Below are 17,177 nucleotides of genomic sequence, written 5' to 3'. Positions count from 1 at the left end.
TCTCATCCGAAGGACCGCCCTTTTACGACAAGCAAGGGGTACAAAGAACCTATTCTCACACGGATCTCCACGGACTGGTTTAATTGAACGAACACAATTTGAAACAATGACGATATGTGGTCAATAGTATTAACTAAAAACGCTTTCAAGAAAATCATATTGTAAAACGGTTTAAATATCTTTCTTTACATTTTCTAAATAGACCTAGATAAATTACTAAATCCCACATTTCAGACAGACATCTACACCTCTTTATAACAGAGTTAATTAATGTGAGCGGTAAAGAGGTAGGTACTACTAGGTAGGGAGGGGTGGGAATAAATAGAAAACGGGCATCAGGTGGCGGGGAAGTGTACAAAACATTGGCAATCATCTGACGTGTTTACTTTTGTTTTATTGGGGGGATATAAAAACAAAATGGAAGGTTGGGGTAATTTATATATACATGTATAGATCTGCATTATGTGCAAAGAATTACCCCCTCCTCTTGCTTCCATTGCTTTTGCCGATAATGAACAATTTACCCACTGTTTCCAATGTCTTATACACAATATATTACAAACTCGACAGTCATGCTAAATTACGTTATCTCGTATTAAAAGTACCTCGAGAAAATCAATATTACTAGTCAAAATAATCGTTAACAAACAGCAACACGATATCCACAATTCTGCTGCATCATACATCTCTTTAGAGAAATGGACATGCATAGCCTACATCCACATTAGGATATGCCTCTCCACTTCTTTAAAGAGAATACATACATCTATACTGATATAGTATATATTCATAACCACCACTTTGCACGGGAAACTTACCGCATTCTTTGAAATTGATCGGCTCACAAAAGCAGGTAGCGATAACTCCGACTACAACGAGCGCACAGGCGAGCGAAAGAGACATTGCGCTGTCCGGGTTCCTCGTGTCCTTTTGTCTTCGATGTTGATTTCTGTAATGAATGGATGTGGTTCGTTCTGTAATTTGTTTTAATATCCGAGAGGAATCACGTGGAAATTTAGTGGAAGAATCCTCACATGACCTTGATTTCACAACAGAGATTTAAATTGTCACTTAGAACTGTGTATAGTGATCGACGATGGCGGAATATATGACGGTAAATGAAATTCATAGACCGACACGACCAGCACGGACATATCATGCATTTAATTCTAACAGTCATTTACAGGTTTTGATATATTTAATTCTCTTTTATAATGATTTTTTTATACAACGAAATTTGATATACATACTCAGGGGCGGATCCAGGATATGCGGTAAGGGGGGCGCAAGTTTATGAGACAGGGGGTCTGGGGGCCACCTTGAAGCTCCTGGATTTAACAATTTTATAGGGCTTGAAATATGTCTCCTAAGTAGTCATTTTTATTATTTTCTGCCATTTTTAATCAATTTTATCGTTCACGTTTTTCTAAACAAGTGACCACGATTTACCTTGATTTTGAAAATTTTAAGTGCGCCCCCTTAAATCCGCCACTGATACTAGACTAGTATTCTTTGATTTCTCCGCTTCTGTGTATGGAACAAATTACACTCAGTAGTAGCGCAGAAATTACTTCAGTTCATATACCGAAAAAATGCACGGAATTCTCTCATTTGAAAATACTGTCTCTGTAGTAAATACATGTAGACCCATCATAGTCTTCAACACATCTTGAGTACCATGCTATAATTCTGTACTTGTATTTAAAAGGTAAAACAGGCAAGGGAATACACAGCGATGTGTATGGATCTTCTGCACCATCTTATGTTCAGGTTAAATTCTGGGTAGGGGAATTCAAACGCGGTAGAACGTCTTTAGAAAATGAAGCCAGGTCTGGACGCCCACTGGATGCCACCGACGAAGAAATGTGCAAGAAAGTTCGGGATCTGGTATACTCTGATTGGCAAATTCAGGTGGAAGAAATAGCGCAGGCATTAGGCATTTCACATGGTAGCGTTTTAACAATCTTACATGATCGTTTAGAAATGCGCAAGCTAACAGCCCGTTGGGTCCCCCAAATCCCTTAGTGATGAGCAAATGACAACCAGAGCATCAGTATGCAGCGCCTTGTTGAAGCATTTTTGGTCAAAAGATAATTTTCTTTTGCGTCTGGTGACTGTAGATGAGACTTGGGTTCTTTATTATGAGCCAGAGAATATAGCTCCGAGTCGTCAGTGGGTAGGGCCTGGTTCCCCTAGGCCAAAGAAGTTCAAGACGCAACCATCTGCTAGCAAGGTGGTGGCCTCAGTATTTTGGGACGCAAAAGGCGTTATCATGTTGAACTTTTTACCCAAGAGAAGTACAATAACCGGAGTGTACTATGCAAACTTGCTAGATCATCTGAGAACCGTCATCCGTGAAAAACGCCGAGGTAAACTCTATAAAGGTATTTTGCTGCAACAGGACAACGTGAGAGTCCACACTTGCAATGGATGCTGTAAAGCGGAACGGGTATGAATTAATACCACATCCTGCACTGGTATTCCCCTGACCTAGCTCCTAGAGACTTCTTCCTATTCCCAAACTTGAAAAAGGATATCCGTGGACGTCATTTCCGGTCTGACGAAGAAGTCGTGACGGCAGTTTAGGAGTGGGTCAATGGAAAGGACCCTGATTCTTTCAGTTCTGGGCTGATGGCACTTGAACACCGTTAGTCTAAGTGCACACTAGAGGACAATTGCATAAAAAAAAGAGATGGATCTCAACCGAAAATAAGTTAGGCTGGTTACTTATTGACTTGCCCTCGTATAAAAGTGTATTTATTATACCAAATTTTGTCATGTTAATGACTTCTTATCCTAAGTACCAATGCATTTTTACTTTGTTTCAGATTCTATCTAACACCCTGTTCTCTTATACAGCTCACTGACATACACTTGTCTATATTAATTTTGGATTGACCCTAGAAGAATGTTTGTCATTTGAACATAAGGTAATGATAATAATATCCAGTTGAAAGTACATAATCACAATTCACATGATGAATGATTCATAAAATAATTAACATATTACAAGCATAAGATTAATAAGTACTGTGGTAAATGATAAGCAACTCAAAATTTGAAATTGATATAATTCATATATTACTAATATTTGTAACCAAATAAAATTCTTGCTGAGAATTGATTTTGAAGATGATTCACAATGTTAACGAAGTTTAGTAGCATGGTTTTCACAAGCTAGGGATATACAAATCTGATCTTGATAACAATAAGGTAATTGGATGCTCGGCTGTATTTTCTAGAGAAGCTTGTGCAAGTGTTGTCGACTATACAACACAATATTCCGATTTTCCAAGCCAATTTTTGTCTGTAACTTTTATAATTAGCAAAGTATATATTCTACTAATATTGATTAGTCTTTTAGAGTTGTTACCTTTGGCATATCATGTAATTGTACAAAAATCATGTATGTTTATTTGTGATGCTTGTATGGGACCTGATTTGGAAATAATCTCTCTCTCTCTCTCTCTCTCTCTCCATTCCTGTTTGTGTACTGTATTTAGTTGTTAACCAGTCGCCTCATCAGTGAGGACTGTTGACCCTTCTTGACAGTCTTTTGTGTAACCGGTACATACCACATATTCTATTTTCTGATGGACGCAGAACCACTTTTGTACATTAACAGTCACTCAGAACATCTAAAGTTCGCCCACCCAGTTATTTCAACTCTATATCTTATCTGAATGATAGTAGTGAGTTATTTTGGAAAATTAGTATCTTATTTTGAAATTTTATCAGCCTGCAGGAAATACCCTACTCCACATTTTATCTCTGTTGGACAAATTTGGTCGACACGGGCACTCTTATCAGCAGTTATACAGTTTACATACTCTTCTTTGAACTAGAATGCCATATTATAAACATTACACTGATCTGAGCACTCCGTCAACACGTGCAGTTAACGTTGTCTACATCTTCTCACTCCCATCTCTGTAGCAGAGACGATTTGATTGATTGTGTGTTGTTCAATGTCCCGCTCGAGAATTTTTCACTCATATGGAGACGTCAACATTGCCGTTGAACGGCTGCAAAATTTAGGCCTATATGCTTGGCGTTTACGGCCTTTGAGCAGGGAGGGATCTTCATCGCCCCACACCTGCTGTGGCACGGGACCTCAGTTTTTGCTGTCTCATCCGAAGGACTTCGGACCGCCCCATTTAGTCGTCTCTTACGATAAACAAAGGGTACTGAGGACCGAAACTCCACAGAACATTTAAACTCAATCCACTTTTATTACTTTGTCTTGAATTATTATAATTCTAAAATCTGTTTGTTGTGAGCGGAATAAATTCAAATCCTTGCCATTAATGTTGCTGCTTGGTATGCTATATTTTTCAATTAATTTCTTGGAAATCAATGTGTAAAGATATGTCTATCTGCATTGTTATAGCACTAGATATCATATTTAACACTGTAGTGCACTCGACCTGGTAACACTACTGCACCTGTTAGCACTGTAGAATTGTCGATAGATTGCCCATGTACAATATTCAATTAGTTACCGATGTAGAATACTCGATCAGTTACCAATGTAGAATACTCAATAGGTTACCAATGCAGAATACTCAATAGGTTACCAATGTAGAATACTCGATAGGTTACCAATGCAGAATACTCAATAGGTTACCAATGTAGAATACTCGATAGGTTACCAATGTAGAATACTCAATAGGTTACCAATGTAGAATACTCGACAGTCTGACTAAAGCCAGCCTCTACCGAAGTGAATTAGTAGGGCCTGGCTTTAGTCAGACTGGAATACTCGATAGGTTACCAATGTAGAATAATTGATTGGTTACCTATGTACATATAGAATACTTGATCAGTTACCGATAAAGAATAATTGATCAGTTACCGATGTAAAATACTCTATATCCACACTGCATAGACATGCTGATACACATCTTTAAACTTTTGTGGTACATTGAGTCACGAAATATAATGAAGAAAGATGTTTATTGTGAAAAGAAAATATATAAGAATTACATGTACATGTATCTCTATTCATTGAGTTCCTATGTCGCGGTCGGACGCACCAAGGTATAGGTCCAATGATGGTCAATTAAGCAGTCCACAATGTCGGCAGTCCATTGCGTCGTGAAACCTCTAATCCACAATCTGGATGGGCCAGACAAAACACACAAGGTCTTTGGCATTGTCGTCTTGAATTTTAAGGGTGATCGAAAGCGAAACCTGCCAAAATAATAAAATAAATTAGACTGAGCGCCCTTTGACAATTTGTGCTTGAAGCACTAGCATGTCTTGGATTTCTTTAGTATCATATTCATTATATATTTACATTTAACAGTTTAGATAGAGAAAGTTTTATTTATTTGTTTGTATATTGTTTCACGTGCCATTCGAGAATTTTTCCTTTCGGTAGAGGCGTCACCTGACTATACCACAAAATATTCAAGAAGTGGTGTAAATCAAACGGGGATTCTCAAAAATTCCAAAGAACTTTTTAGTAAATTTGAAATCTGAAAATTTCCCAAATTAACAGCAGCAAAACGTACGACTTTTCAACGCTTTACTCGACCATTCCTCACGATAAAGTAAAGACCAGGTTTTTTGACATCATAGACAGCTACTTCTTTCATACAAATGGAGCACGGAAATATTCATATCTTGTGGTCAGTCATTCAAAAATTACTTTGTTAAAAACCACTGACTCTTGGTGATCAGATCTTCCAACTGTCTGTTGGAATTCCCATGGTACAAATTGTGCTTCATTATTAGCTGACCTGTTTTTGTATTCTTATGCGGTGAAATCTATTCCAAATGTTCTACATGAGAAGAAAAAAGATCTTGCTTTGGCCTTCAACTCAACATTTAGATACATCGACGACGTTTTACCTATTGACAATACATGTACTCATTTTCATTCATATGTCGATTTGATATATCCCAGTGAACTCGAAATAAAAGGCACCACATAGTCTTCCACTTCTGCTTAGTAAGAACTCTCACTACCTATGTTAAACCACGGAAGCGTATTAGTACTAAATATACACTTTTTATTTATTTTCAGCTATTCAAGTGAGCTATTCTGATCACCCGTTGTCCGCCGTTTGTTGTCCGTCTGTAAAAACTTTTCACATTTTCATCTTCTTCTCAAGAACCACTAGGTAAATTTCAATCAAACTTGGTACACATTATCCAAGGGTAAATGGGATTCAAGTTTGTTCAAATGAAGGGTCATGACTCCTTCGAAGGGGACATAATCACGAAAATGCAAAATAGGGTGGTCGTTTAAAAATCTTCTCGAGAACCCTAGTTCCTAAATCTATACGTCTCAAAACTTAACTGTTCGTGACTTAATTGTCATGTTTACAGTGCTACTGATGAAATAAACCGGAACAGACGGTGTGACGTCATAAATTAAACATCAATGGCCGCTCTCTTAGCGGCGGGTAATTTAAAATACATGATAGATTAATGTTGATTTAATTGTTAATCAAGGATTTTTGTTGTTAGAGACTGTAATTTACGATATCAGTAAGCGATACTTTATTCATAAAAACAACATTGGGATTAAGGTTGCCTTTCCCTTTAAGGTAGGGCTTTCATATTATGTGAATATGTTCTTTATGGGACGACCTAATCATTTTGTTAACTTTGACCTTGTGATCTTGACCTGGAAGTTTGATCTACGTTTGATATCTTAATTATCTAATATCTCGTGGACTATATAAGATAGAGCTTTCATATTCTGTATATAGATTTCTTATGACAATGTCTTCATATCATACCATGCTCAGTGACCTTATAGTGAACTTGGTCTTATCCAGAAAAGCAAGATCATGTTAGTCACATTGGTGTTGAGGCGTCTTTGTGTTATGTGAATTCATTTTCAGTTACGTTGTGATCCTTTGGGGCTAGGTTGGGGCCACAATATGGGGTCAAACATTTTCATTGGAATAAAAATTGATAAAAACGAGGTTCACGGGCCTTATCGGTCACCTGAGTACTAGTGAAAAAGTATCACTACTCCCAAGGGCTATGAAATCTAGAATAAATTTCCTGTTCTGAATATCTGAGCTAAATTCTTATGTTCAGCAACAGTATAAAACAAGATGTTTTCTTAATACTTCACTGCCCTCAAAAGTACATACACTGAGGAAAGGCTTTACATCATATGATAGGTGTATTAACATTAAAACATCAACAGATACGACTAATTTGGACCCATCCTATAGAGTCAAAACACTGGGTTGTGAAATTCACCATTTTTGTACATCCTTTTCAGCTAAGTATGCATTTAGATTTTATACAGTATCAGCAAACTTACACATAAATACTATATACTAAGTTTGGCCCCACCCTGGGGGTCAGAACCCCTACTCTGGGGATCATCAAATTTACAATTTTGGTAAAGCACTACCTGTTCTTTCTAAATATCTATTTAGTTTCAATTTAGTATCAATACAACTAAAGAAGATGTTATTTAAGTGTTTACACATAAACACTGTATACCAAGTTTGGTCCCGCCCTGGGGTCAGAACCCCTACCCCGGGGATCATGAAATTTGCAATTTTGGTAGAGGCCTTCCTGCTCTACATCACTAAGGATTTCGTTTTTCTTAGACATATGTGGTTCTTGAGAAAAAATTTGAAAATTGGTTAATTTTGGGCAGTTTTTGCCCCAATCATAGGGCCCTAGGGGTGCTGGAGTCCTGAAATTTATAATTTATGTCCCCCTTGTCTCAAAGATGTTTCATATTAAATTTTAAAAGAATTGGACTGGTAGTTATTAAGAAGAAGTTTAAAATGTTCAATTGTTAACGCACGACGACGGACGACAACCAATTGCAATAGGTCACCTGAGTAAACTTAGGTGGCCTAAAACGCTTTTAAAAATCACAACAGCTGAACAATGGCCAATGTGACTCAGGTGAGCGATATGACCCATGGGCCTCTTGATTTTTATTTTCCTTTTAATCTGTAAGATATGCACGTTGGTTTGTAAAATTTACAAATTAATATGTAAATTTTACACTTTACTCCGTAAGAATTGCACTTTAATCTGTGATACTTGCACATTTATCTTTAAATGTTACATTGTACACTTAGTCCGTAAAATTTGCACTTTAATATCTGTAAAATTTACTCTTTAATCAGTAAATTTTACAGTTTAATCATAAGTACTGGGTACGGGCTTTTGCCCTTTGCATAATATAAAGAAACAATAAAAACATGTCCCCAGACTTCGTTTAGGGCGAAATAAATACATCATAACTGAATTTGAAGATATCATTAATTCAATATTGCTGTACGCATTCATTGAAATATTGCTCTCAATAATTGCATCCAATGAATTCATGTGCACATTTAATTGAATTGATATTGTACCCAACAAGATATACTATTTTAGGGGAGGTCTCTCTAACTACTTTGTTTGGGCACATTAATTGAATATGACTAAATCTTCAGTTATTTAGGTTATTGTTGATTTGGCGCTCCATACTTTCACTACATGTATCTGAATTCTAAGAAATATTATTCTTCCAATTAATTGTTAAGGTATTTCTACCCTCATGTGATGTCATATTTTAACATCTTTGCAAATGTTTTCGTTAGAACTACATGCCCAATAGTAATATATATTTTGGAAGAATGTATTTCAATAGATTTAGGATGTCGTAAGTTGTAAATAAATATGGCGTTTCTCCTGTGGGTCAACAGAGAGGGCTTCGACGACGAGCTAGATATTTTGATTATAAAACCGATGACCGTTTGGTGCAAAGGTATAGACTTTCATTACGACTGATTGTTAATCTATGTAAAAGGTTTGAACACCAACCCATACAACCCACACCAAGATCATCGGCATCCCCTGTGTTGCTGCAGCTCATGGTAAGCACTGAAGTTTTTTCGCCACAGGCAGCTTTCAGGCCGTTATAGGAGACATTCACAACATATCGCGACAAACTGTATCTTATGTTTTGGACAATGTAGTGGAATGTTTGAATGATGTGGCTGACTAGTACATCTATATGCCCACAAATGAAGGTGATCTCACCAAGATAAAAAAGGATTCCATGATATCACAAGCTATCCCAACGCCGAGGGTGCAATAGACGATACCTGTATCATAATAAAATGGCCTTCAGACGAGGAACACTTGTATGTGAACATAAAATTAATATGGAGGGGAAATATGATGCCAGATTGATTTGAACATTGTTGCTAAGTGACCTGACAGTGCCCATATATATATTTATAGAAACCTGCTAGGGTGATGCTCTGTTTGACACCTGTACACGGTCTTGAGAAATAGCAACATAACACATATATAAGGACTAGGAATGGTCATTTATTCAGCAAAATAAATGACAAAAAAATTATGTAATATTACGTAATCAAACAACAATGCTATAAGAACAATTTCACACATAAAACGTTGCACTTTACAATACAAGTTGGTTACATTATAATACCAAAGTTAAGTTAAAGGTGTGAAAGATGGAGCGTCATCGGCCACCGATTAAAACCGCTGAAGTAAGAGGAGGGAATTTGATCCGCTCCGTCCACAGGCAATTGCATCGCACCCCAAGCGATGCAATTGCCTGTGGCTCCATCCACCACAGGTATATATGATATATATATATATATATATATATATATATATATAAAGCATATTTTTAGTACAATCAATATAAGGTACTCCTCTGTGCGTCTGTTGCTGGTGCTGCCGTTCTGTGATAAACCTTTGTTGTTCTATCACCAAGCGTTATTGTTTGATCTCTACTCTCTCTTATTCCACGGAAAGTCTCTGTTTTTTTGAATTTCAAGTATTTTACTCTCGACATCAAGCACCTTTTCGTTAAATGAACCTTGTAGGTAGCGGTGGCTTTTCTTGGCAGTGCTGTTCTGTGCTGGAGAGGATTGGTCATGTTCTAATGTCAAAACTGAAATGTAACAATCATTTTATACACGCACACCAAGGAATCATAATGCAATTGTGTATGGGATATACTAAAAACATCAATGTTTAGATCCAGTTCAAAACGTACGCAGTTCTGTAAAACCAAATCATGAATTAACCCTATGACAAAAATAATGCAAGCTCGAGGCTTAAATTGAACGTGATGGTAATACACCTGTATATGAAAACGTTATATTGCATACTGACGTGCTGATGTCTAGGTGCCGTGTCTGTGAGGCGCTGTAATCCGTGGTATCAATCCCTCCAACTCCACCAATGGAAGTGTCCCCTAAAATTACGGACACTTTCTGTTGGAGGGACGTGAGGTCTGTTGGTGGGGCTTTCCCTCATCCGGTCGTAGAAGCCTCTCTACGGTTGTGTAAAATCTAGTTTCGCTGTAATATCTGTCGAGATTCGGCTCGGCTGGATATTTGGACTGACGCCTTCACCGAATCTATGAGCAGTCCATCATAATCGATGTCTGGAAATCTATATTCAACTTCGGTCGGTTCTAGCAATTAATGTGCACTTAGGTGACATTGCCGCTCGCCTCAGATAAGTTATTTGACTATTAAACTAACTCTGTATCACTATTAATTCTTCATTACTTACCGTCTAGGTATTTAAATTCCATAGTAAAAACTATTATTAAATTTTCTATTCAAATGATGCCTTCCATAGTGAAATATTTTATCTCCCAAAATTTTACAATAGGTACATGTATGCGGAGATACTATATATATTTGTAATTTAATAAAGTAGACTATAGGAACTCTTCAATTTCAGGAGATAAAATAATGCCCCATGGAAGCCCTCATTTGAATGGAAAATTTTGTGATAGTTTTTCCCTCAGCAAAAATGAAAGTTAATATTTCATTTTGCAGAATTAAAATATGGCGCAAGTTTGATTAACAATAAATCACGCTTATAAATAACACATTTATAATGAATTCACGTTTATTGTGAAATGATATTTATTCCCCTATTAGAAAAAAATAACAAAATTTTATTCTATATAACGGAGTGTAGATATAACGAACTGTTTTACGTTGACCCCGGTGTCCACTATAACCATGTTTTACTGTATTACTTTGCCGCGATTTTTACTGTAATTCTGAAATCTTACAAATTGTATGTTCTGTTCTTCCATAAATTAAATTCATTGAAGAAATGCTTCATAATCTAATAAAGTACCATGTGTCTTTTTATTCTGCTTAGAATGAATTGGGGTTGTTCAACATTGCAACCAAAATTGAACAGCTTAATTATATGCCTTTTGGGAAAACATCTCGGTTATTATAAAATCATATCAAAGTCTATTCAAGCATACCGTAACCTATCCACATTTAAGTAAACGTCCTTACAAGGATGAAAAGGAATCTGTTCTCTGTTCACAGTTGTAACTATCTAAATACAGGTGTCCTCCGTGGATTCCTTACAAGCAGGGTTTACTACATACATGTATATATTTTAAAAAAGTAAGAGGACATTCGTCAGTTATCGGAACTTACTTTTGGATAAGTCTGCATCACACTCACGACGTTTGAGTATACCACTTCATTGTTTGCAGTTATTGAGCTGGACATTTTCACGTTCTGATGTGGTATGCTCAGTGGTTCTCCAGCGACAATGGCGTACTGCAGCTCAGATGTAAATGTCGTCGAATCCACCTCTGAATAGATTTTTTTTTAAACTGTGTTGCTTTCGCATGGAATGCAATTTCTGTCAAGGACTTGAACTATTACGCTGTTTAAAAGATTCCTACTCACTTGGTGTGAATTTTTCTGACAGTGAGGAATTACTACGCTGTATAAAAGATTCCCACTCACTTGGTGTGAATTTTACTGACAGTGAGGAAATACTACACTGTATAAAAGATTCCCACTCACTTGGTGTGAATTTTACTGACAGTGAGGAAATACTACACTGTATAAGAGATCCCCACTCACTTGGTGTGAATTTTACTGACAGTGAGGAATTGCTACGCTGTATAAAAGATTCCCACTCACTTGGTGTGAATTTTACTGACAGTGAGGAATTACTACGCTGTATAAAAGATTCCCACTCACTTGGTGTGAATTTTACTGACAGTGTGGCGCTGTCTCCTCTCTTCACTTGACATGGTTCTGTGGGGCACGGAGTTAATTCCACCTGATTTATTGTTCCAGTCTCAGATCCTATGAAAACAATCATCTAAAGAATTATATCAAAGTCTATCTCTATGTACAATATAATCTAAAATCAAAATCACGATTTAACACGTAATTGCAAAATGTGTATTTTTTGACAACTCCGTAATTACTTAAAAATCAAATACAGGATCATATTATCGCCCATATAAAAAGAGGAATTAACACGAGTGTTCACAGATCACTATATACAAAATTGAAACTTACCACAGTCTTCGACATTTATAACTTCAGCTGTAGCACAACACAGTACGACGACTAAAAAGATAACTCTGGCCATTGTGTGAGATTTCCTGGTATACAGATCTGTATAACTATAGTGATAGATGAACTGCTTTTATATACAACACATTTGAACCTCCATCGGGATCGTTCGAATTCTTCTCATTGTCGCACGAGGATACGATAACATTCAATAGCCTTGTCGCAGTATCACGCTGTCCCTCGTACATTAATGTTCAAAATTGAAACCCTAATGCAGACCATTAGTATATCAAACTTAATGATCAGTGAGAGAAAATAAACACGGCTAAAGGTCAAAGCAAGACTTTCATCTTGGCAAAATTACCTCTTAATAATTGTTAAATGTTGACATTTTTACTGTGAAAGTCGAACACTTGGTCAGACTATATAGTATACAGTATATTTAAGAAATAAGGTATCATTTTAAAATATTTATCGGGATATAAATACGGGTTGGTCACGTGATCAAATTCGGGCTTTATGGAAAATTTGATCATGTACCAACCCGTATTTATATCCCGATAAATATTTTAAAATGATACCTTATTACTTATATTTACATTTTTGGTCGGTAACATTACTGAATTGTGTTAACAACACGTTTCCATACATTTCAAATTGTTGACGTCCACAACGAAGCGTCATAGATGTTCAAAATGACGACAACACAAAACAAAGTTCTATAAAATGAAGAACTGTTTTAATTATTAAGACGCTAGAAAGCAAATATATCAACATATACTTATACATTAACTCGGGAGTATATAATGGAAAACTCTTCCATATGTCTAATTTTAGGGGGTGGGGGAATTATGATTTAAACGGGGATGCGCAGTGTTACACTAGAGTTGTGATGCGCTTTGACTTTTGAAAAGTGAAGACGTTGAAGACCGACTTTGAAAGATATTCTGTGGATATTACGGAGTTAACAGAAGACTGAGATGGAGGAACATGAAGAACAGGGCGGCAGTCGTCAGGTGTAGGCAAATCATTTATAGACAGGACAGAGGACGCAGCTCAGATGAATCTCCGGAAAGGACCATCGCAGAGAATGTGGAACTGCACGAAGGTAAGGGACGATTTGGATTTGGATATGTAATTGTTGATAAACATGAGCTCACTGAACGCTTCTTTTGACTCGATAATGTTTTGTAATAGGTTTTGAACGACGCCTCGCTTCGATGTCCCGACATAAACTTGGAAACCGACGACATCAAGCACCTATGGCTGCTGTGGCACGGAAGCAGTGTGGTGTGTAGGTCTTAAACTCTTAATGCACTTTGACGACTTATCGGCCATACATCCTGTGAATGACCTTTTTGCTAAAGCCTAATGTCATCGTCTAGCAGTAGGTACAATTCCGCATCACCGATGACCAGGGTGAAGTTGTAGCAGACGAAAGGCCTAGTAGGCTAGTAACTAAAGACATTGTTTACAGAAATGCTTTTATCAATTATTGATGAAAGTCCACTGCTTGGAATACAAATAAAACCGTAAATACATTTTGTGATGTTGATTTCATCTATTGAAAGATTTCTGTACTAGTAAGTGAGAGCGATTGCTAGATGTGTATTGCCTTAGTAAAAGTAGTACCTGTTACCTACATTTAACAAATGTTCATACGCACAGCCGTGACCTCTGTTGACCCCGTAGTAGATTTATCCAGACATAAATACGTATTGCTCGTAATAGTGTTATGTAGGAGAAAACAGTTGCAAATGTAAATATACTGAGATAAAATATGATTTATAATTTTTATTTTACACCTGAAAGTCATATTGATAAGTTCAAAACCGTTTAAAGTTTGAAAATTTGTCTTTACAAAAATCATAATATGCTATGTTCAGAATATAACTGGAATTTTTGTCCGTGAAACAGAATCATGCAAGTGACGAACGTTAAGAAATCAGCATGTACTAGTGCCATACTAAAGAATATTCATGTTCAGTACCCTGGCTCTATAATGTGTGCTAATTCTTAGAAAAACACAATTGTTTACAAACCATTACAAATGCTATTCAGCTTATTTAATGGTTCTTTTCATTTTCCGATGATACGAGAATTGAGGTATTAATTGCCGAAATTTCAAAGTTTCGACCTCGGAAATCGAAATAATGACCATCCTGAGTTTGTTCAAGACGTTTCCTTATCGCTAGGCGACGATTTAGCTGGTGACAAAGTTGTATCAGGTCCCATAGTGTTGGTATATAATGTTGAAAAGTATTTTTAATGTGATGTTTTAAGTGCTGTTAATTTTCAAGAAGCTAATCTTTCTAACAGATACAGATGCAAATAATTACAAAAAAAATTCCTTTCAGGGGAAATTACAATATAACTCGGACAAAAAATCCAAGTTTGTTTTTACAATACAAATGTATCTTACTTAAATACCTATGGTGGCATATTTCTGCCCCCTACATGCGAGATAAATTATGTCAACATGCGAGAAAAGTATCTCGATATGCAAGATAATTATGTTGACATGCAAGTTACCAATCTTTTTAGAGAATCTGATTTCAATATGGGTAAATTCATTTACTAACGCCAGTATCTGACATCATACATGCAAGATGCGAGTTAATTATGTCGACAAGCTATTTATTTATGTCGATCTGCGAGATAATTATGTTGACATGCTACTTATTTACGTCGACATAGAAGTTAGTTATGTCGACATACTACTTATTCATGTCGACATGCGAGATAATTATGTTGACATGCTACTTATTTATGTCGACATGCGCATTATGTCGACATGCTACTTATTTATGTCGACATGCAACATTTAAAGTTGATACACATGCAATGATCGCTGATTGGTTGATTTCATATTGGCAATAGCTTTTTTTTATATTTTACAATGGATGAGAATATGTTATTATATTATGTAGATATGCAAGCCCATTTTTTCTTCTTCTTTTTTATTATTATATAATTTTTTTTTGAAAATGCATGCATGTGTGCATGTGCAAAATTGTTATTTTCTTGCAATTTTCACTTGATTTGTATTGGAACTATTAATATATCTGTTAACTTTGTCTTAATGTAAAGCATGAAGAAAAATATATTTCTTTACACACATTCATGTGTGCTTCTCTCAGATTAATGGTTGAATTTGTATTGTCCATAACTTTTTTTTTAAAAAGTGAATTAGAATGGAACTTTTTTTTGGCATCATCGGGTATATTATGTAGATGTGCAAAACTGATTTCATTTATCAGAAAATGCATGCGCATATGCAAGTCTTATTTTTTCAATTTTCCTTAGAATGGTATTGACCATCACAGAAAGGCTAATAGTAAAATTTCTGTAAGCTTCTTTTCAATTGATCACCTAAAATGCCTTTATATTACAAACTGGGGACTTTTTGGGGAACGTGTAATAGTGCTACATTACAATTAGCCCTAGTTTTGGTTGTTTTGCAAATATTTTTCTACTGGATATTCAGTAGAATGTCAACATTATTATTTTGCATGTCGACATAATACATGTAAGTCGCATGTCAACATAATTATCTCGCATCTTGCATGTATGATGTCAGATACTGGCGTTAGTAAGTGAATTTACCCATATTGAAATCAGATTTTCTAAAAAGATTGTTAACGTACATGTCAACATAATTATCTTGCATGTAGACATAATTATCTTGCATGTTGACATACTTTTCTCGTATGTTGACATAATTTATCTCGCAAGTGGTATCTCACACAATACACATGTAGGTATACTTGGTGACCTAAACATTGATTTTTTTAACTTTAAATATTTGGCACGAAATCCACACAATCATGAATAACTATCAAATATTATGAAAGAATCAACGGCAAGAATGGTACCCTTATATATCCAATCATCATTAGTGAAAACATACCAGTGCAAGATTTTGGTATCTTATACATTGGCCATACATGGAGCTACATATAATTACGTTTATCAGAACTTCCAAATTTTCTCTATAAAGTTGGTCCGCTGACTCACCCATTGCAAAAGAGGGTTAACTTTGACTGGACGAAGGACGTGATGAATCGTTCTGTCCTAGGACCAGATTTTTCTGAGCAGTTTAAGCTTATTGTTGATGACAGTAATGTAAGGAAACTGCCAACAAAAGATAATGTTTTGATTTGTTGTTAGCTTTACAACATTTTAACGTTAATTTTAAATGTTACTGTACATCCAATTCTTGTTTTTATGGGTCACAGCCGTTTCACTTTAAGGATCGGAGACTCACAAGATGGAGTTTGCTGTAACAAGGGTATGATATTAGTAAATGTATAAAGCAATGGCAAAGACAATGTTATTGCAGATGCCTTTTCGTGAATATCTTTTTTTTGTATATATATATATATGTATATATATAATAAAAGTTTGAGTACTGGATTTTATTTTTGACTATATATATATATATATATATATATATATATAGTCAAAAAATAAAATCCAGTACTCAAACTTTTATCTATAGCGCTTTCGCCCTGCGGGCTCGTCAGTAGATTTTTAAAAATCTACTGACGAGCCCTCAGGGCGAAAGCGCTATAGATTGAGTATAGTTTGAGTACTGGATTTTACTTTTTTTACTTTATTCTACCCCGATACCAAGAAAAAAGAATTTATTGAATATATATATATATATATATATATATATATATATATATATATATATGCATTTAAGTCTTGCATTTTGGAAAATTAGATTTAAATTGTTAAAAATAAAACTTACATTGAGTACCTTACGGTAGTAATAGACGGAGTACTACACAGTGGTTAAAAGCAACAAAGCGGAGTACCCTGCAGTTAAGTACATTTTGCTAGTGTTCACAT

At 35.8% G+C, this 17,177-nt stretch overlaps 2 protein-coding genes across 3 annotated transcripts in view; both read right to left on the bottom strand.

The window, feature by feature from the left end:
- LOC125650299 (NPC intracellular cholesterol transporter 2-like) overlaps nucleotides 1-1,891 on the bottom strand; it is a 3,585-nt gene extending 1,694 nt beyond the window's left edge. Inside the window, exon 1 of the mRNA XM_048878479.2 lies at nucleotides 819-1,891. Coding sequence (XP_048734436.1) covers nucleotides 819-903 — 85 coding nt within the window. The 5' untranslated portion in view covers nucleotides 904-1,891. The remainder of the gene's footprint in view (nucleotides 1-818) is intronic.
- A 3,065-nt stretch (nucleotides 1,892-4,956) lies between these two features.
- LOC125650298 (NPC intracellular cholesterol transporter 2-like) lies at nucleotides 4,957-12,494 on the bottom strand. 2 transcript variants are annotated; one of them, XM_048878477.2, is made up of 4 exons: nucleotides 12,324-12,494; nucleotides 11,997-12,104; nucleotides 11,439-11,599; nucleotides 4,957-5,193 (listed from the first exon to the last, which is right to left on the bottom strand). In XM_048878477.2, exons 1-4 carry the CDS (start codon nucleotides 12,394-12,396, stop codon nucleotides 5,107-5,109), a joined length of 429 nt encoding a protein of 142 aa, XP_048734434.2. In that variant the 5' UTR covers nucleotides 12,397-12,494; the 3' UTR covers nucleotides 4,957-5,106. The 2 variants fall into 2 exon arrangements, with proteins under 2 accessions (XP_048734434.2, XP_056020476.1); XM_056164501.1 differs by lacking the exon at nucleotides 4,957-5,193 and adding an exon at nucleotides 9,680-9,910.
- Between the last annotated feature and the right edge of the window lie 4,683 nt (nucleotides 12,495-17,177).

The sequence above is a fragment of the Ostrea edulis genome, chromosome 5, assembly GCF_947568905.1.
Source record: "Ostrea edulis chromosome 5, xbOstEdul1.1, whole genome shotgun sequence".
Taxonomy (NCBI): Eukaryota; Metazoa; Mollusca; class Bivalvia; order Ostreida; family Ostreidae; genus Ostrea; species Ostrea edulis.
The sequence above is the reverse complement of the archived record's forward strand: the minus strand, read 5'-3'. Positions and strand labels throughout refer to the sequence as shown.